Consider the following 21,802-nt stretch of genomic DNA (forward strand, 5'->3'; position numbering starts at 1 on the left):
TAGGCACACAAATGCACTGAGCTATCTTACAGGGGTGAGACATTCTGTCCGCCAGGGGGCAGGTATATCACTGGGGCTGACACTATGACATGCTGCGCTCTTCAGATCCCCACAGCAGGCACACAAACGCACTGAGCTATCTTACAGTGATGAGGCATTCTGTCCGCCAGGGGCAGATATATCACTGGGGCTGGCACTATGATGTGCTGCGCTCTTCAATGGAGAAGGGATCTTGTATATTTGTATTTTAATACATGTTCTTCTCTGCGGTTTAACTTTGTCATATTGGACATATTTTCTACTGCGCCCACCTTGAATTCCCAATCCAAAGCCAATCAGGTTGCTCATATTAATAAACCATAACAAGCAACATAGGCCCTCAGGTGTTGCACTCTCACCGCAGATGTGTTGTGGCGGTATGAGCTATAAGGAAGGATTATTGGACTACTTGGAGACGGTCAATAACTCCAGTAAGATATGTATGTATCAGAGGTATAGCGCCAAACTAGCTGGAAAGCAACAGATCACAAGGCATGCATTAGTTTTCAAAAATTGATTAGCAGAGTTTGCTAATTCACATTCTTTTGATTAGCAAGCAGGCACACTTGAATAGCAATTTTGTACTAATATTGTTAATGTCACCAGGAGTTATTTGTACCCAAGACATGAAATGAGCAACAATACAGCAGTTTTGCGTACCGCTGAAATAAGACATTAGTTAGAGGAGTCAAGGCCTTGCAAATTCTTTAAAATTCAGCTAGACCGGCAGCTTTGTTTCCCTATTCAACCTAAGAGAAATGCACTCGACCCATAGCAAGAGAGGACTACACATTTAAAATGTGATTTGTGTACAATGGTGCATGTCACAACAAACCTGCTTTGATTGGCACACTGCTGCCACCCAAAGGCCGGCCATGAACAATGAAACTTTTGTTTGACATTTACTGCAAACAAAGTAAATGTTACATAAAAGTTTCAAACATCTCTTGCAAATGCTACTCGCCCTTCATAGAATTTACTTGACTATGTGAGTGGGCAAAACGACTTTGCGAGCCATAGCTGAGTGTCTGTAAAACGTAAAAGGTTAGCTGTGTGAATGGAAAACAAAGACATATGATAAAAAGGCTCTGAAAACAGTTTGGTCAGCTGTTTCCTGCAGGTGGTAATATATAATGCAATCAATTATAATCATAAAGCAAAGTTTGGTACTGCAAAATATCTGTAGATGTACAGATTGGATGAAACTATTGATCACTACTTTGTGTAAGCATCTAGGTCACTTTCTGTATTCATTATGTAAGTGGAAAGAAAGAGACTAAGCAGTGTGGATTGTGTAGCAGGCAGAGAATTTGGGAAACTAGATGAAGTATTGTAGTCTGTGGTCATCTCAATTTCAGGGTACCTCATATAAATCAACTGGGTGATAATATAGAATGTCGAGGAGTATAGGTTCGCTCATGGGTTGAGCACCAGTTGCAAGATGTATGTAACCCGCAGGTTACAGAACTAGGGAGAGAGGAAGATGGGGAGAAAGAGAGCGAGGAGGAGAGGAGGAGAGCAAGCGAGAGAGACAGAGAGAGAAAGAAAGATAGAGAGAAAGAGAGAGAGAGAGAGAGAGAGAGATAGGAGAGAGGGACACAGAAAAAGAGAGAAGAGAGACAGAGACAGAATGAGAGAGAGAGAGAGAGAGAGGGAGAGGGAGAGGGAGAGAAAGAGAGACAGAAAGAGAGCAAGAAGGAGAGAGTGAGAATGGGAGAGAGGGAGAAAGCAGACAGAGAGAAACAGAAAGAAAGCAGACTATGGGGAGAGAGCAGGAAGTAAGTGAGTGAAAAGGACAGAGAGGAAGGTAGAGAAAGAGAGAGCAAGATAGAGACAGAGAGAGAACAGAAAGAGAGAGAGTAGGGACAGAGAGAGAGAGAGAGACAGACAGACAGAGAGAAGAGCGAGAGAGAGAGAGAGAGAGAGAGAGGCGGGGGGTGGGATCAAAGGGCATCCTTCCATGCTGTTGCCTATGTCATAGGCTCATAAGTAAGCAAAGGGGCAATAACTTTTTTTTTCTTAACAGGAAACCTCTGACGCCACCCACACAGTACCGTTAGGAAAAAAGCCAAATGCACTATGGGAAATATTCCTTAGGGAGGCCACTGCAGCCTAGTAAGAACAGCTTCCCATTTTGCAGGCAGAGTATCTTCCTGTTATCAAATCATTTTCTCCTTTTAGGTGGATTAGGGTAGTGTGTTTAACTATTACATGGAGTAAATGTAGAGAGAGATTACTTGTAGGTGCCTGGAATATCTGGTTAGATGACCCCACAAGTGGTTAGATGACCCCACAAAGCCAGACTCAAAAAATGTCTGGGAAGTTTTTAGAAAATCATGGGTTGCGCCCACTAGGCACCTCAGTATCACACGTAAAAGGTTATTGGCTCAATGTGCTGTTAGTAAAGGTCAATCGTATATCTCTGATGCAGATTTTAGCGATTTATTGGTCCGAACACTTCGCACAATTTCTCATCCTGAATCCCCCAACGAGGAGTAAAACAGACAGTAAAGGCAGATACTTCCCACTAGACTGCAAATATAAAGATTTGGGCAATATTTCAGTTGAAGTGAAGGAAGTGTTGGCCTCTACTGATACCTCACTATTGAACAAGGAATTCCTCATCGCAGGGGCAAGGATCATGGATGCATTATACTCTAATATTGCACCTCTGAGAGCCAAGAAGAAGAGGATTTCAAAACCTTGGTTCACTCAAAATCTGGTACCTCTACGTAAACTGGTTAGCTCAACTGGTCAGAAATGGAGGGAGGGCAAAACCCCAGAAGAGGCCTGCAGGGCAAGTATGGCCTTCAGCAGTTATAAACAAGCCATTGTTAAGGCTAAGTGGGTCTCCCTACATAAGGAAATAGTGGTCGCAAGTAATCAGTCAAGAGAACTGTTTGCTATCGTGTATACGTTTTGTCCACCTAGTTGCAAGATCACCATCATTTAACCATTACAGGCCAATATTTTTAGTAAATTCTTTCAGATCAATTGCGGCTCAAGCTAAGACTGTGGTACTGAATCCATCGGGACTTTTGTCCCTATTGGGACCAGCACAGGCCAGGACGGCGGGCCTGACCATCCTCTTTGATTTTCATCTGGTATCTGAGGACTATGTGCAATCTCTAATCCAAGCTCTGAAACCTACTAACAACGCCTTACTCCCCAGGCCTGCCTATGCAGCAAAGCACATGGCTCAGGAGATTACACCATTTCTGACTGATTTTATTAATTCATCCTTGAATCAGGGCACAATGCCCCAGATGTTAAGAAATACTGTTTTGACACCACTGCTAAAAAAAGGAACCCGGATCCCGTCATTCGCCAGGATTACCGGGAGATTGCAGGGATTCTGTAGCCTGAGAAAATTCTGCAGAAGGTGTTAACCTGCCAGTTGTAGGACTTTGTGGAAAAGGAGTCACTGCTGGACCCCTTTCAATTGGGTTTTCGACCCAAGTTTGGAATGGAGACGGCCCTGTTGGCTCTTCAGTAGGACCATTTTGGAGTCACGGATCGGGGAGATATATCACTGTTATTGATGCTGGACCTGTCTGCGACCTTTGACACAGTCAACCACCACATTCTGCTTGACCGGCTTAAAGTGGTAGGTAAGGTTTCTGAGCATGTTATCACGTGGTTTGGATCACTCATGGATGACAGACAACAGCAGGTCAAACTGGGCAGATACATCTCAGATCCCACTATGATGGGATGTGGAGTACTGCAGGGGTCTTCATTATCACCTTTACGATACATCTCAGATCCCACTATGATGGGATGTGGAGTACTGCAGGGGTCTTCATTATCACCTTTACGATACATCTCAGATCCCACTATGATGGGATGTGGAGTACTGCAGGGGTCTTCATTATCACCTTTACGATACATCTCAGATCCCACTATGATGGGATGTGGAGTACTGCAGGGGTCTTCATTATCACCTTTACGATACATCTCAGATCCCACTATGATGGGATGTGGAGTACTGCAGGGGTCTTCATTGTCACCTTTACTTTTTAATTTGCATTAACAACCTTTGATGGAGACCTTGAGGTGTCACGTGGTGAATTATCACTCTTATGCCGATGACACCCAGATCTTCATCAAAATTGGAAATTATGAGGAAACCTTTATTAGGGCCAAATGATGCCTGGCGGAGGTTGGGGGTGTCAGGAATAGTGTAAAAATATGTTTTTGGGGTGAGGGGCTTGGAGGGGAACCCCCCCAATAATAAAATAAAAATGTTGATGACTTATTTCGGTAAAATCTATTAATAAAAATACCAGTCATAAAATGTCTGGCAATGAAATGAAATAGAACCGTGTGTGTCAAGGGGAGACAGAAGATTTGCAGCTTTTGGTCCAAAGTTGTGGAACAGTATCCCCAGCGATATTAGGGTCCTTGAGATGCTTCACCAGTTTCATGGAGCACTCAAGACGTTCTGTTTAAGTAAAGGGGCAATGGGCTGGTTATGAGGGTTACTCTGGTTACGAAAATTGTTTTTCTTGTATACACGGCCTTGGTGACTTTTATCACCAGCTGCGCAGCTATACGGTTAAGTCTTCTGTCATGAGCGCATTATAATTGTTTTAAAATTAAAATAAGATCAGTGTCCTTGGTTTTTTCCTACACTATGGGCACGCTGGTCAGGTTGTCCTCAATTTCGCCTCAATTCTTTTTCTCTCTCTGAAAGCTGAAAACTCAAAACTGAGATTTGCCCCAATTTGACCTTGTCCAGAATGCAGGAAAGCTATCATTTGCATTCAATATTCCACCATAAGAAGGAGGGACGACAATCAGTCAGTCCTGAAATTGGTGGATGAGACAGTGATTACTGTACCTTATTGTATTTGCTTTTCAAAGAAGAGTGTCTCCTTATTGGCCCTCTTTTCATCTTGCTATGAAGTGCTGATGATTGGCTGCATGTCCACCTCCTAGGACCCAGGTGAGCCTGATTATTGGTCTTTGCCTATCTTCTTTGAAAGGATGAGAAGATGAGCACTGGCCGTGGATTAGCTGTTACTGCTCTGTGGTAAATCTCTCACATTACTAGTTTAAGTGAGTACCTGTTCAGAAGTTCATTAGGGATTGGAGGAATTACCGCGAGTGGTAGTATCGACAGAATGAATCCTGCCATTTTTCTGGAAGGACAAACCTCTGTGCAGGAACTCTAAAGCTTTCTTCCTAATCGGTTACCAGCTCATAAGTAGGCAGACTGGGAAAACAGAATGTTTTCGATTTACCGCTCAATTTATGAGGTAACCAAAATCCTTTGTTCCCTGAACCAACCAAAGGGACGGCCACATGGCCACGTTTTTAAGTTCCACTCCCAGTGTGGATAAGACAGTCCTTCGTCTTTCTGTTCATACTTCATTACAAATAAACCAAGAAGAATGATACAGTTACTCTAGAAAACATTTAGAAATGCTCCACTTCCTGGAGGCGTCCTCCTGGCTGGCTCCATCTCGGTAAGTCAGCTATGAATAGCTCCAGTTTGCAGGATGAGTTGGAAACAGATGCCCAGGCTGAGATCATTATTTTTGGTTTAGTCACTGGAACTGAGTGATATCTGGCACTGAACCCCACCGCTCGCCTTAGCTCATGGCTGTGTGTGGGTAGAGGCAGGGGTGTTGCTAGGTCTGGAAAAGATCTGGGGCTAGGCTAATGTCGGGACTGTCGGGCCTGGGGGCTAGCTAGCCTTTTGGATGTAGCCCCTGAGCTTCTATCTGGGTCAACAAGCAAAAGACCCGGGGGTATATCCTCCCCAGCATCGCCCCCCACCCCCAGCAACGTCTCTGGGTAGAGGGCTCTACTCCTGTCACCTTCTCTTGGCACACCTGTTGGTGCCAGAGTATAATGAATGCATGATCCCCATGAGCCGGCGATGCCCAGTAATCTTGGGGCGAAGCCCCTACGTTGCAGGGGAACAATACAAATGGCATACTATGGACGTACACAATTTCAAATAAAATTTGGTTTGAATGAAAAGATCCTCAATACACACAGCACATGCCTTGGCACTTACTGGCCTTGCCACTGTTGGTCTGCACTTTTTGCAGATGAAAGTTCCCCAGCACTTCCTACTCTGGTTACCTACACTTGCTGCTCCCTCACGAGCACAGGCACTCGTCCCCCCCATCTCCCTCTTCCCCTCTCTGCACTTGCACCCTCTGAATGCTCACGAGGTCCAGTAGCTTTGTCTTTATCTTCCAGTGTATTCATTGTTTTCTATTCCATGTTCCCTCCTTGTTGCTCTGTGGGCGCTTAGAAACGCAATGTTCTTGTGTAAGCACCTAACAAATGCACAATAAATAAATATATAAATGTCTGCTATACTCCCTGAAGCTCACACAGAGGTAGAGTCCAGGTAGGTAGGTTTTAGAGTTTAGGGAGCACAGGCAAGAGGAGGCGCACATTGGCATTCAATGACATTTGAGTTCCTGCGTCTGTTATTTCGCATCTTTTATTTACCATCAAATGCTAAAACAACTATATTCCCCGCAAATTTAAATAGAATGTAGAATTGCCATTACAAAGCCCAACAATGGTAGCTGCAACACCAAAACAACTGATTTGCACTCATGATTTTTCTCTCTAACACAGGCTCGACAAGTGTTTCGACTCCTCCTGATCTTCATCAGGTGGTTTCCACAGTAAACAAAATGGCAGTGAATAGATGTGTGGGTTAACGGTTGTTGTGTTTAGTTTAAACACATTGAATACTTTGGAGGTAAAGATTAACCGTGAAAAACACCCACATTTTGATACTACTGCAAAATGCTTGCAGTAGTGTGACCGCAGTAGCACCTTTGGAAAAATAAGGTATCTTAATGTATTTTGTATGAACAGCTTTACCTTTTTTCAAACATCAAAAATAAATTAGAGTTGTGTGATATTATAAAATGCTATGTGGCAGAAGTATATAAAGTTAAAATAATTTTTGTTTGATTAGGTGCAAATCTATAATGTTGCAACAAGTATATTTTTTAATCCATAGTGCTCAGTTTTTGCTGTTTGTTTCATGTTTTGCCACTCGTAGCATGACCAGCTCGCCACCCCGAGAGTAAGGTTAATGGGTTTGTGTTCCCTTTCTCCCCACTATAGGATTGCTGGAAACACCGCCCTCCACCGGGACATCTACCGATCCGTCAGTGTACAAATTAAGAAAAACTTTGCACGGACCAAATGGAGGGTATGTGCTAACTGGTTTCAATATCTGGCCAGAGCTGCCGCAGACATGTGTGCCTTAAACTCAGGCCCTTATTCACAGAGCTTTTTCCAATGGGGTTTTGCCATTATAAAACACTTCGGTGAATTGGGCCCTGTGTGTTATTAAATGAGAATGTGAAGTGGCCACAAAAGACCAAAGATCCAATTTATAACATACACAGGAGAAGGCGGGCTCCATACGCACTCATCTGCCACCTGATTTAGGGCGTACACTTAACCGGACCATGTCCCCAATGATAGTCAACATGGAAGCTGACCTGGTGCCTGCACGTCTGTGGGAATGGGCCAGCATCTCATACATAAAAGAAGCATCCTTTGCACGCCTCACCCCGCTCCCAGTGGGCTGGCAGTGCCACACTACCCTGCACTTTAAGCATGCATGATTGCTGTCGCGGGCCATGCAGGGCCACCTGGCTGATCAAAATCCCTTCAGTGTGATAGCGCCACCATCAAGCTGATGCCCAATTGCCCATACACCCTTCACCATACCAAGGGGGGGAGGGGCGAAGGAAGGCATTAAAATGAGTAGGGGAATGAAGGGAGGATGTGTGGATTTAAGTAAAGGTAGGAGGAATGAAGGGAGTAAGGGACAAATAAGGGGTGGATGAAAGGAACGTTGTGAGGAATGAGGTATGGATGGAAGGAAAAAGTGGACACAAGGTCACAAGTGAAAAGAGCTGGACCATATAATGAAAGTGAAGGACAGAACGCAGGTGAAACAGTAACACCTTGGGCCTGATTCATGGAACTTTTAGTGTGGTGCAAAGTGACTTTGCACTGCAAAAATACACTTTGTACTGGTGCAAAGTCACTTTGCACTGCAAAAATAGACCTTGAACTGGTGCAAGGTCACTTTGCAATGCAAAAATACACTTTGCACTGCAAAAATACACTTTGCACCGCTCTGTGAATTAGGGTGTTTGTGGGCAGTGCAAAGTCTATTTTTGCAGTGCGAAGTCTCTTTGCACCAGTGCAAAGTGTACTATTGCAGTTCAAAGTCACTTTGAACTGCACTAAACGTTCTATGATTCGGGCCCTGTATTACTGATTCAGACCCAACCAATAAAAATCACATGCCATCGTATATTCACTGCAAAAGGGCTATTTTCACATTTCTGGACTGAGAAATAATTCGGCATAAATGGCTATATACAGAAAAGGTGATATTTGGTTAGAGGATAATCAGATAATATGCAGGGGTTAACAGCAGCGATGTGCTCCTTCCACAGCAAGCTTTCAATGCCGCAGCGGTGGTCTACCACATGAAAAAGCTCCACATGAACAGCACCCAGAACAACATGCTGGCTCTTTCCGAGGCCAAGAACGGCTTCCCGGCCATAAAAGTGTCCGAAGCGACAAGGCCCAATACGCCGGTTACGATCACCGAAGAGAAAGCCGGGGAGGAGCAGGACAGGCTGAGCCCATCAACACCCAATGGGTTGCCCGCGCATGCAGTGCTCCAAAAGATTGTGATGGAAACGTGCACTATACAAAAACATCCAGCTCAAACCCAAAGGGCACAGGAGGATCTTCTACCAATCAACGTCGCTCAAAATGGTCCCGCCCAACCAGGCAATAGCGTCAAAGGCACAACCCAAAAGAGCTCAAAGCAAGGAGGGGAAGGTCCAATGGCTCCACCAGAAAGCAAGACTGTTGCTCAAACTACTGCCAGCCAAAAGAGCTCATCACAAGTCAGTCCTGTCAGAAAGAGTGATTCCCAAACCAGTCTTGCTCCCAAAAGTCTTTCTCCAACAGGTTCTGCCCAAAAGGGCTCACTCGACCCAAATCATCCTGAACAAAGAAGCCCCATGCCAACGAGCATTGCACAAACCTGCCCGGCCCAAAAGAAGACCACGACTAATGACTCGGCCCTCAAGGGCACTCATGAATGCAAACCAGGTCCAGCTGGCCCTGCTCAAGTGAGTCTACTCAACACTGACACGTGCCAAACCAGCCTTGCCCAGAATGGCTGTGCCCTAAAAACTCTGTCGCAGAAATCACCCACACAAAAGAACCCTGCGGACAAAAGCCCTGCTCTCAAGAACTCTTCTAAAAACAACTGCAACCAAGAATCCCTGAGCCCTGGCACCAGCAGGCCACAGGAGAAGGCTGTAGATGCTTCCCACAAAGAGGCACAGAAGATGGACAGTACCAACTCTCCACGCAATCAGGGGACAGCGCAGGAGGGCTCTTGTAACTGCAGCTCCCCATGCGGGACAAGTGAGCGAGGGAAGCACACGTCCTGTTCCGACTCTGGGCTCCTGAAGAAGGTCAACAAGAAACAGTAAGCGCTCATTTTTCTTATTGACAGCCACAGATAGATCACAAGAGATCCCATGAGTTGTTCACGATTGTTTGATGATTGCTGTTATTTGTTGTAACAATGGATAAAGGAACCGCCGTATGTGCTTATGGTACTGGCGAATTTTCAGCCAGCTTTCCGCCGGGGGGAAATCTGGGGTAAAGCTAGTGTAATGCAAACCTTAGATAGGGTTCTATCCCACTTTGGAAAACCTGTGCAAAACGAGTGTAATGCAAACTTTAGATAGGGGTCTTCTCGACGGTGGAAAACTGGTGTAAAGCCACTGTAATGCAAACTTTAGATAGTGGTCTTCTCGACGGTGGAAAACCGGTGTAAAGTCATTGTAATGCAAACTTTAGATAGGGTTCTAGCCCACGTTGGAAAACCTGTGCAAAAACCAGTGTAATGCAAACTTAAGATAGGGGTCTTCTCGACGGTGGAAAACTGGTGTAAAGCCACTGTAATTCAAACCTTAGATAGGGTTCTTTCTGATGGCAGAAAACAGGTGTAAAGCCAGTGTAATGCAAACTTTAGATAGGGTTCTTCTCGACAGCGGAAAACCGGTGTAAAGCCAGTATAATGCAAACTTTAGATAGGGTTCTTTGCTACGGCCAAACACTGATGTAAAGCTGATATAATGCAAACCTTAGAAGGGTTCCTTCTGCTGTGCAAAACCAGTGTAAAGCCATTGTAATGCAAACTTTAGATAGGGTTCTTCTGAACGGCGGATAACCGGTGTAAAGCCAGTGGTATTCAAACTTTAGATAGGGTTCTTTCCACCGGCGGAAAACCAGTGTAAAGCCAGTATTGTGCAAACCTTAGAAGGGTTCTTTCCAACGGTGGAAAACCTGTGTAAAGCCAGTGTAATGCAAACTTTATATAGGGTTCTTTCCGATGGCAGAAAACCGGTGTAAAGAAAGCGTAATGCAAACCTTAGATAGGGTTCTTTACGCCGGCGGAAAACTGGTGTAAAGCCAGTGTAATGCAAACTTTACATAGAGTTCTTCTCGACGGCGGAAAACCGGTGTTAAGCCAGTGTAATGCAAACTTTACATAGAGTTCTTCTCGACGGCAGAAAACCGGTGTGAAGCCAGTGTAATGCAAACTTTAGGTATGGTTCTTGACGCCGGTTTAAAACCGTTGTACAGCCAGTTTAATGCAAACCTTAGATAGGGTTCTTTCTGATGAGGAAAACGGACACAAAGCCAGTGAAATGCAAACCTTAGATAGGGTTCTTTCTGATGAGGAAAACGGACACAAAGCCAGTGAAATGCAAACCTTAGATAGGGTTCTTTCTGATGAGGAAAACGGACACAAAGCCAGTGAAATGCAAACCTTAGATAGGGTTCTTTCCTACAACAGAAAACTGGCAGAATTTTCCTTCCACCGCAATCAAAATGAGGCCCATTGTGTTTAAATAATGCCGTCTGCCACAGAAACAGTTAACTTGAAATAACTTTTCTAATATTTTTGTCTTGTAGTTACATAAATAATAATATGGCATGCTTTATATAATGCCTTTCGAGGAACACATGTTAATGATTTTACTATTTTTGTCCCCAGGCCTTTCATAACAGCTGTCACAGCACCTGTAAAAAACAATAACTTCACACAGTGTGGCAGTGGGCAAACTGGGGTGTGTTCCATAATGTGATCAAGAGAATGGTGGCTTGGTTCACTGTTTCTTTTAATGTAAGTATCTAAAAATAGTTTACAATGTTTACCTTTGTAAATTCTAAAGTGATGGAAAGGAAGATATCTTTTGCTATGTCAAAGTAATAATAGGGAAGCACTTTTCAGACCCGTCAGAAACGTTATTGCTTGAGAAATGTTACGTGGAAGTTATTTTTAGTGTGCAAACTTTATTATTGACATTTCTATTATGTAAATGCCCTGATTTGTCCCACATCCCAATGACCACTTAAGTGAATTCCTGGCTTTTTCCATCTCCCAATATTTAATCATGTCAATTCCTGAATTTTTCCATTTCTCGATGATGCGTCAATGTCATGCTTTTGCAATACCTTAATAATCAGATATGTTAATGCCCAGCTTTTTTCATCTCCCAATGTGCAATTATTTAAATTCCCGGCTTTTCCCACGTCCCAATGACCACTCCGATAAATACCAAGCTTTTTCCATCACACAATCTTTAGTCAAGTCAATTCCTTTATTTCCCCATTTCCCAATGATCAGTCATATCGATTCCCGGGTCTTGCTATATCCCAATGAGCGCTCATTTAAATTCCTGGCTTCTTCCATCTACCAATGATTGATTGGCCTTTTCAATTCCCGGCTTTTCCCATACCCCAATGGTGAGTCTTGTTGATTTCAGGCTTTTCCAATATCTCAATGATCAAACATGCTGATTCCCGGCTTTTCCTGTATCCCACTTGTCATGTAAATTCCACACTTTTTTTATCTGCCAAGGATTTGTCATGGCAATTCCCGTCTTATCCCAATTCCCAATTAAGAGTCATAATGATTCTCAACTTTTCCAATATCTCAATGATCAAACATGTTGATTCCTGGTGTTTCCCATCTCCTAAATATCAATCATATTGATGTCTGAATTTCCCCATCTCCCGGTGGCGAGTCACGTAAATGCCAGGCTTATTCCACCTCACAATGCTTAGACATGTCAGTTCCCTCAGATCACTGCAACATATTTCATGATGTGCAAATGATACCACATGGTGGAAGCTGAGGCCTAGACCTACATTTAATATGTTGCTGTGAAGCCTTTTAAAGGCAAATTACAGCATATAACAACTAGATGTTGCATTCACCCACACAAGCACTGTTCTAAATGTCCTGATAAAGCTCTTTGATGAGTTAATGTGTTGGATGCTTGTTTTATAGAATGAGTTCATATCAGGAATATATTTATTGCCAGCTGCTAATTGGTTGCTCGAAGCCAGTGGGTTGTGGGATAACATAACAATAGTACAAATGTAACTAGTAAGACAGGACTGTGGGTTCGCAACCAAAGGTCTGTGCGCTAGTGGTCACTGATTGTGCTAGGGTATCGTAATGCAAATTGTAGTGCAAGCAGCAAAACCACCTGCGCCAGCCAGTAAACCCTGGCTGGTACTGAAAACGGATAAAGTGAAGGGTGAGGTGGTAATGCGCTTTACACCATAACAGTAAGGCACAGTGATAAAATTGCTGATGCTTTAATTGAGACAGGAACAGCCGACACGTTTTTCGACACACAGGTCATCCTCAAGGCTGGATAATTTTTGTATACACAAAACCAAAAGCAAATTCTCACGTAACAAAACAGAATTGAATATGGTCAAAGACATCCAAAATTATCGGCAAATCAAGATATGGATCCAAAATAATACAACAAACAGTATTAAAAGTCATACATATTGCATATGAAAAATAATTGTTTCACATAATAAACAGAAAACCACAACATATGAGGTGTTGTTTGGACACAATGAAGCAACAAACAATATATATTGAAAAAGATATATATATATATATTAGCATACCATGTACCCGGGTTGGAGAGTGGACAAGGGAAGCGAAGACAGTTGCAGGGATAAGGAAACAATATGATAAAACAAAAGAAATAGAATGAATAATGGTGTATACGGTGTGTAACCCTCAAGTATAATATCGTATGTTAGGAGCTTACTGAAAATATGCATCATGAAATATATAGTGGGGGGTAGCTGAAGAAACCCCATGTGGTGCACAGATCACCGGAGCCACCACTCGTGCAATGCAAGCACCAATCACCTTTATAGCAGTAGTGTTAATGGCTACAAAACCACTAAAATGAAATAGTTAACCCTTCAAAGTCAGGTGGAACAAAAGGCGTGGACAGAACTGCCCCAGATCCAGTGTAAGCACGTATGCCAATTAAATTATACAAATATAACTAACCCAAAAAATGTACAAATTATGCTTTTGTAACGCTCCGTAATGATAAAAATCTGAATTTCAACATGTGATTTATAATCTCTCACATTTTGCTCTGTGGAGAAGGCATGAAAACACTCATTAAATATGTGTGCCTCTAGCTAAGTGCAGACTAGGGCTCCTCTAACAGAGAATCTGCTTCTTGTCTAACACGCCCAATTTGACATTTGTTTTATTATTTTCTTTTTACAGAAGGGCTGGACTTGGTCCACTTTTCCGCACTTTGAAGACAGGCGTCAACAGTGCTTGAATGGGGAGAAATAAATGTGAGGATGTGTCTTCATTTTTCCTTTGGATCTGCCCGCCCCATTGAAAACTGGGTGTTTTCTGGGAAAACAGCTGTTGTTTTGGGCAGGTGGTGAACATTTAAGCTACGGACAGCTGTTCCATGTGGAGGTCAGAATGGCTGGATGAGAACATTGTATGGAGGGCTCTACGGAAAGGATTTCAAATGTTTTTTTGTAAAAAAAAAAACATTTTGCAAAATAAATTCAGTATGTGGAATGTGGTCTAACTGTGTGTACATATTTACATGTCCAGACAGTCCTTTTTTTCAGTCTAAGCCATAAGGCACTAAGCTGTATTGCATTGATAATTATGAGATATGCATTTGTGATCATTTTCTTACGGAATGCTAAGGATCAACACTCACTTGGGTAGGTCAAAAAGAATGCAACTCATGCTGATGTGACATTGATTTATCTCTGTTTTTCTTCTTATAGCACAAATTGTAACATCTTTTGCTTTAAATGAACTTTCAATCTCCATCATTGTATTTTAAGAAGGTATTACGAAAGGGAGAGTGGAAAACAGAATTTCTTAAATTCTGCTTCTTGGGAAAAAATAACTTAGTGATGTTTGCTACACTTTGGAATCTTTTATAGACTGATATCACCCATGTATTGCAGCCTGAAAGAAAGGGAATCCTGAGGTGATATGCATTTGAACATACTTGTAGATATTTCTTTGGAATTGCTGGCCTACCAGATGTGTGGTGATCTCTGAAACAAGTTTGAAACATTTTCTGCTATTATTTTTCAATGCTGTTAAATTATAAAATTTAAAACATGTATTGTTATGTTATAACATTTTAAATATGTATTGTTATGTTATATTTAATTCCACCTATGGTGCATCCACTTTGCTGTTATAAATTGACGATGTTGGTAAAAATACTGACTGAGTAGTTTTGGCTGGAATCAAGAATTCAATAATATGATGGTTGCATGTTGCTATACTGGCGCTTTAGGTCTAAATGTAGTCTAAGAACATAGGAAAATGTCATCACAAAATGACCTTTCTCTATCCTATTTTTCTCAAAACAACATAATGATCATTTAGGAAAATTGAAGATTTTGCACACCAAACACAGATGGTGAGTTTCATTTGCAAATGACAATAACTACCATTTACCATTCTACTATTATATTCATTAATTTCAATCTTTAATAAGAATTTAAAAGTGAGCTTCATGAACACCACCCCAAAGGAAGGGTGGGTCTCAAGGAATCCACGAAAACTAGAATCTCCTTCACAAAACCAACAATGAGAATCAGTCAGAAACATTTCATCTCTTGGAATCCAATGGATATTTTGTGCATACCTGTTGTGGTCATTTTGAAATCTAAACTGGACTTCACTTGCCCAAAAAAACAGAACTGTACAACTGGCAATTGATAATGCTGTCCAGAACCAAGTGCCAAAAACTATTTGCTTGAAATTTACAAGGGGAATTAAAACTTCAAAAAGATAAGCAGGCTGGTTCACAAAGAAGCTACTGGTAGTAACACTGTTTTGCTCATGACCAACTTCTTTCTACAAGGAGTAGAGGAAGTAAGTGGTATTACAAGTAACACATTATAATTTCCATCTGTGGTATTGATCTTTTATATTACAGCACGTCACCTTCCACTGATGTTCAATTGGAATATATATATTATATATATATATATATCTAATAAGAATGAATTTATCATTTTAACAAATGTGATATAATAAGGTTAATTAAAATAATATAATAATATAAATAATAGAAACAATAGTAAAAAGGATACTATTTCTAACAATTATAAGCTGTTAGTTTATTTTACATTCACCAAAGAATCTCCAAATTATGTAAAACTGAAAAACGGCAGCATTTTTTCCACATTCCAAAAGGTAAAAGAATAGCAGAATTCTGTTACAGGGTTTAAAAAGTGGAGGAGCAAATCACACATGAGTGTATCCTAAAAACCCTATGATTGACAGAAAGTATGTTTTAAAAGATGGAGTTATTGTGGAAATCCATGCCGGGTGTTTAAGCATATAGTAGCAAATAGGATTGGGAAGGTAAACACAGAAATAATGCATTTGAAATGTTGATACTTAAGAGTATAGTTAATAAAAGGGCTTTGTTAAACTTTCACAATGCAACCAATATGATCAGATTTTATACTGCCTCTGTCAAAAAAAATGTAAATCTGCATCCATTGGACACAATGTGTTGTGTTTAGTCTCATTCAAAACTGAACGTAAATTCCAAATTCTGGTGATTTTATGAGACTGTTACTTAAACAGAAACTATACAGTGATGCCATATGTTGCCAGGGTACTGTGTACTTTACGAAGCCTACTGCACCGCTGTAGGTTTACTCCTGATGGAATCTGAAATATTGGCATCCTAGCAAAATTATTTTATTTTGGTTGGGCACTTGTCTCAGTGCCCAAAAGCAAGTCCAAAGAGGCAGACTTTCAAAATCTTTTCCATACATCACGTGTTTTCTCAATTTTGGCTACTTTGTCTTCTACACTTTGCTTTTTTTCAGTCATTTTATTGAGTCCTTTTTCAACCTTGGTTGACATTCTATGTGGCTTTATTGATTATACGCATTTTGGTAAAGTCTGCTCTGTGCTGTGGCACCGTAACTGCAGGAAACATAATGCAGAAGCCTGTACCTTCTCATCAGAGTTTGTAAGAATTAATGCACTGTTAAATAAAGATGACCTTTGTAACTCCAAAAGCATGTACTTCATTTATGTATTTTACCCTAATAGACAAATTTTCTAATTGAGAACCATCATATGATATGAGTGTATGCATGAGGGAGAAAAAATGTATATATCTATCTTGATTTAAAAAACTCCTTTTTAAAAATAAGAACACATATGAAAAGATTTCTATGTTGATTTATGTTAATATTATTTTTACTTCAGGAAGGCGTCTGGATAGAACTATAACAGGATTTGTGACAAAATGTGGTCTAGGTGATAGAGGACATAAGAACATGTTATAATAACAAATTCAGAGAAACAATAATTGATTGCACAGGTGAAAGCCAATATTAAAGTTGATAAAGTTTAAAAGAATTAGGTTAAATAATGTTTAGAAACAATGGGTTAATTTGTAATTTGAACTAAAGCAGTGTCAGAATGATATTAGGAAATGTTAGAGATTTTCTACAAAATGTTTCTGTGAGTTCTACTGATCAGCAATACAAAGTTGATTATGATGGTTGAAAGGACGTATGTAACCTAAATGATATAATTAGAAAATAGTTAATATTTTTAGTGAATCTCAAATTTCGTTAGACTCTTAATAATTAATTACAAGTATACTCGCTGCACCAGAAAAACATACTGTGATCGAGCAAATGTTTTTAATCTCCTTTCATTACTCACTTTGTGTTCAGTGCGAGCATGTGCTGTTAGTTGTGCGTAATGACGCTGGGTGTTTACGTGGGCTGTGCTTTCCCTTTTCCTATCTTCCATGGGAATTCACCCTTCCACTTGCTCCTCAGTGCACGCGTCATGTGAGCAGCAGGTCTTGATCATTTAGGGTCTGTGTGAGTGCGGCACGCTGATGTTCCATACTAACAGAGCAGCACTGCGTGAGGCTTCCTTGTGGTGTCCATTGAGGAGTGGATTCTCCCACTGTGCTCTGAGAATGTGAGGCGATCTTGAGGAAGCTATGATGCCTGCTGAGGTTGGCAGCATATTTGCTGTTGCTGTGCTCCTGAATTTGTGTGAGGCGTAGGGTGCTCCTGCTATGGAGTCTGGCAGGGGCTCCATATACTCTGGACTGCACTCTATTTTGGAATTTGTTCTCTCTCTCTCTCTCTCTCTCTCTATCTCTCCCTCTCCCTCTATCTCTCTCTCTCTCTCTCTCTCTCGCTCTCTAGCTCTCTCTTTCTCTTTCTCTCTCACTCTCTCTCTCTGTGAGTGTGGCCTGCGTCAGTGCATGTTAGCCATTTTGCTGCACTTAAACTCCCGCTCTTTTTTCCGTGAGCGAGGACCTCTCCTTCACCTCTTCTTTAAGACAAACATAGCTAAGAAATCTGAGACAGCTTGGTATCAGCTCTTCCTCCTGTGAAAAAATCAAGCCCTTCCTCCCTCCAGACAGCTTTAGATCCACCGTTCAAGCACTGGTCCTATCCCACCTGAATGGGGGCAAAGCACTCCTCAAAGGCCTCACATCGTCCTCCCATGTGTCCCTGAGAGTGTCCTACATTTGGCTGCAGACCTCACCAAGGGTCTACACAGATACAGGCACATCACCCTGGCCCTCATCAACCTACACTGGCTCCCACTGCAATATCAAGCTGCATCATCTATAAGGCAGTCGCCCTCAAGTCACCAAACTAGCGTGCAGTGAAACTCAACATCTCCGGCGGACAGTGCACCAACTGAAGCCAGGACACGTGCAGACTTGAAATCTGCCACTACATAAAGGAAAGGACCAGAAAACAAGCTTTCTCTGCACACGCCCTAAGACCATGGAAACTCCTCCCCGTCAGCATCAGACTCGCCTTCACGTTCTTGAAGGAATCTCTCCACGTGCACATCTAGGCCATTACCTCGCCCCTCGCGTCTCCTGACCCGCTAGACTCTACCCATTCTTTTCCTCCCGCCACCCAGTACAGCTGTACCCCTCCTCTGTGCCGCTCTGTATCCCCACCCCGCTATATATCTGTTCTGTTGTTACCTCAGAAAAGCGCTCTGTTATGCACCTGTACTGTTGTATACCTCTGTAAAGAGCTCCATTGCTCCTCGCAGCTAGGTGTGCGCCCCATTAATTTTCTTTCATCCTCTCTCGTTCTCTCCCTCCCGCTCTTGAGTGCGGCATCAGGAGTGGACAAGCAATCCACTCCTGCACATTGAGGGGAAAGTGGGGTCTGGGGGTCATGAGCTGAGTGAGGGGGCCTTTCCTAGAGCCTCAAGGTGCACACTAAAGTGTTCCAGGTGCTGTAAGGTACATGATCAGCTGTAAGAGGAGCTATGCTGACATCCACCAGAACAGCGCTTCAGACTGACCTGTGATGATGTTAAACCAGAAAAGCTCTTTGCTGTGGGTGGCGTTCTCTATCTCCATTGCACACACATTCTTTGGCTTGTGTATAAATACACTATAAGGGTGCCACAATATTATATGAAAAAGAACGTTTATTTGCAAATTAAACTTTATAAAAAATAAAGTGTAAGGTTTAAGTGATAGTGGTAGGAGACTTACAGCTTGACTTAAAACAAAAATTAACCCGAGAACTGCGGGCCCAGTCACCCCTTTTCAATTTGTGAACTAAAAAAGGGCTGCCTACGTGTGCACATTTTCACTTGATCTCCATTTTTTCTAAAAGCAGGATCAATTATTGAGTTCACATCTCACCATCTAATACATACGTTGATATGATAGGAATCGAACCTGTGTTGCGCCGTGTCATCTTGCTTCCAAGGCGAGCACATTGCCGCCGAGCTATCCTCCTGAGACTTGATACATCTAATGTACAGGTTTGATGCACATTCATTTAAAAGTGTATTAATGAAATTGAAATGGAGAATGCCATTGAAATTGATAGCTCAGTTTGTGCACTACATTTTAAATGGTACCTCACTATTGTGCAAAGATACCAAGTGCCAATGAAATGCACCCTGGAAAATAAGATAGGTGTTATTAAGGCTGAGATCTTACTTTAATTCCTGAAAATGGTTTGGCTTTCCCAGCCCATGAAATAAAATTGCTTCCCTAGAAAACGCCACGCATGCACCCATGTGCAGGAGCATTGCACCACATGTGGGCCGATTTCTGTAATCACTCCTTTGTCACTTGAACTTTCCCCTCCCCTTAAGCACTCTCTTGTCCACCCCTTCTAAAGAAGGCCTCCGCCGATCCTTCCTCTCCGGCTAACTATCAGCTTACCTCCATCACTCCTTTCCTGGGCAAACTCTTGGACAGGATGGCCATCTCCCAGCTTAATCTACATACTGAATCAGTTGGTTGCGACCAGTCTGGCTTCAGAGCTGCCAGAAGCACTGCAAACTGTTCTCCTGAACACCTGTGATGACTTGCTCTCCAATCTTAACTCTAATCTCCCTTCTGTCCTCATTCTCCTTGATCTATCCTCTGCTTTTGACATGGTCAACCATGATATCCTGCTCAATCGTCTCCAGGACAACCTTGGTATTACTGATCAGACCCTTGCCTGGTTGACCTCTTTTCTCACCGACTGACCCACTCAGGTCGAACCGGTGTCATTCCTCTCTTCTATCTCTCTCTCTACTTGTGGTGTTCCCCAGGGGTCTAATCTCTCTACCTGGCTCTTCAACCACTACCTGGCTCCTCTTGCCCACTGCATTGCTACTTTCTGCTCCAATTTTCAATGTTATGCAGATGGCACTCAGCTCTCTTTCAGGCTCCCCTCTGCCACCTCTGCTTCTTTTCTCATACCAAATTGTATGGCCACAATTCTGGAATGGTGTGCCACCAATGATCTCTGACTTAACGCCAGTAAGACACCTGCTCCCTCCTTTCCTCTCTCTCTCTCTATCTCGCTCTGGCCGCCCACTCTGGGCCCTCTTCTTGATTCTTCCTGTGAGGCTAAGAACCTTAGTGTTCTCTTTGACATCAACCTCTCCTTCTCTCTTCACATCTCTGACATCTCTAAGACATCTCTAAGAAGTCAAACTATCAGTTGCACTTTCTCAGAGGTATTCTACCTTTTCTCACTGTCCCCCAGAAGCACACTGTCTAACTCTGGTCCTCTCTAGGCTGGACTATTGCAACAGCCTCTTTCTAAATCTGCCTGCCTCTATTCTTCGACCATTACAACTTATCCAGAACAAGGACTGGTCCTTGGCATCAAGTCCAGGATTCGTATCTCTCCAGCTCTGAAATCTCTTCACTGGCTCCCCGTAGCTGCAAGGATCAACTTCAAGACCCTCTGCATCATCCACAAGGCTTTCTGGGGCCTGGGACTGCTCTACCTCCAATGTTCTCTTCCAAAACATCTTCATCCTCGAGCTCTCCACTCCTCCACCTCCAACTCTCTGAGGGTCAGACGCCTCTCCAAGCAGAGAGTTGGGGACAGATCTGTCTCCTCGGCTGGGGCCTCCTTCTGGAACAGCCTCCCTGCCTCTCTCCAACTTGAGAAGAACCACCTCCGGTTCCGGAAGCAAAAGACCTTCCTTTTCGCTTCCCCTTTCTCTCTTCCTCTCCCCTGCTGATGCGCCTGACTGCTCTGCGCACTTGTCACCTGGTCACCCTCTGAACTCGGGCCCAGGCTCCTGCATGTCCAGTTGGCCTCACACTCACTCCTGGATCCCCCAGCTCTTGTGGTCTGTATCTGCAACCCTACAGTCCCTTCTCTGTGCACGTATGAGCCACCCACTTGCTGCACTTGTGAGTTAACCGCACTTCCCCTATTCCCCTCCCCCTGGCACTTCTCCCCTTCCGTCATCCCCTCACTTTCACGATCTGAATGACACAAGTCTTAGTAAGATCGTTATTTTATTCACCCTTGTCTCCCTCCTTGTCTTGTCACGCCTAGAAAAACTTGTGTACAGGCGTGTTATAAATGCCACATTATATCACTATTAAGATGTGTGTGCATGTGTCTTTATGTGTTTGTCTGCATACTTGTGTGCTTGTGTGCATCTGTGTGTATCTGCATGCATGTATGCATGTGTATGTGTGTGTGTGTGTGTGTGGGAGAGTGTGCGTATGTGTCTTTAGGGGCATGTGCAGCTGTGTGCGATTAAAGAATGACATTGCCATTAATCCAGAAATATAACAAGAATTTGAATGATTTTTTTTTTAATGGACCCCCTTTTTCGATGTTCTGCTCTTCTGACACCCAGTGCCCCATCCTCCCCCCGCCCCCACCCCCCATTTGTACAGTACAGCGCTCTGATGCTAGCCAGCTATGTTTCCACTGTGAGAATCCTTCTTACATTCATGCAAGCATACATACATGCATAACCCATGTTGCCAATGATAAGAGTCTACCAGACTATTCAAACATAATCTGTCGAGTGAGTACAAAC

General features: G+C 42.7%; 1 protein-coding gene across 5 annotated transcripts in view; it reads left to right on the plus strand.

The window, feature by feature from the left end:
* CAMK1G (calcium/calmodulin dependent protein kinase IG) overlaps positions 1-16,509 on the plus strand; it is a 186,198-nt gene extending 169,689 nt beyond the window's left edge. For all 5 annotated transcript variants that reach the window (XM_069633274.1, XM_069633276.1, XM_069633273.1 and 2 more), the window contains 4 exons: positions 7,147-7,234; positions 8,502-9,556; positions 11,138-11,266; positions 13,703-16,509. In XM_069633274.1, coding sequence (XP_069489375.1) covers positions 7,147-7,234; positions 8,502-9,556; positions 11,138-11,228 — 1,234 coding nt within the window. In that variant the 3' untranslated portion in view covers positions 11,229-11,266; positions 13,703-16,509. The remainder of the gene's footprint in view (positions 1-7,146; positions 7,235-8,501; positions 9,557-11,137; positions 11,267-13,702) is intronic.
* The last annotated feature ends 5,293 nt before the right edge of the window (positions 16,510-21,802 follow it).

Source organism: Ambystoma mexicanum, chromosome 13 (assembly GCF_040938575.1).
Source record: "Ambystoma mexicanum isolate Mex_15411 chromosome 13, UKY_AmexF1_1, whole genome shotgun sequence".
NCBI lineage: Eukaryota > Metazoa > Chordata > Amphibia > Caudata > Ambystomatidae > Ambystoma > Ambystoma mexicanum.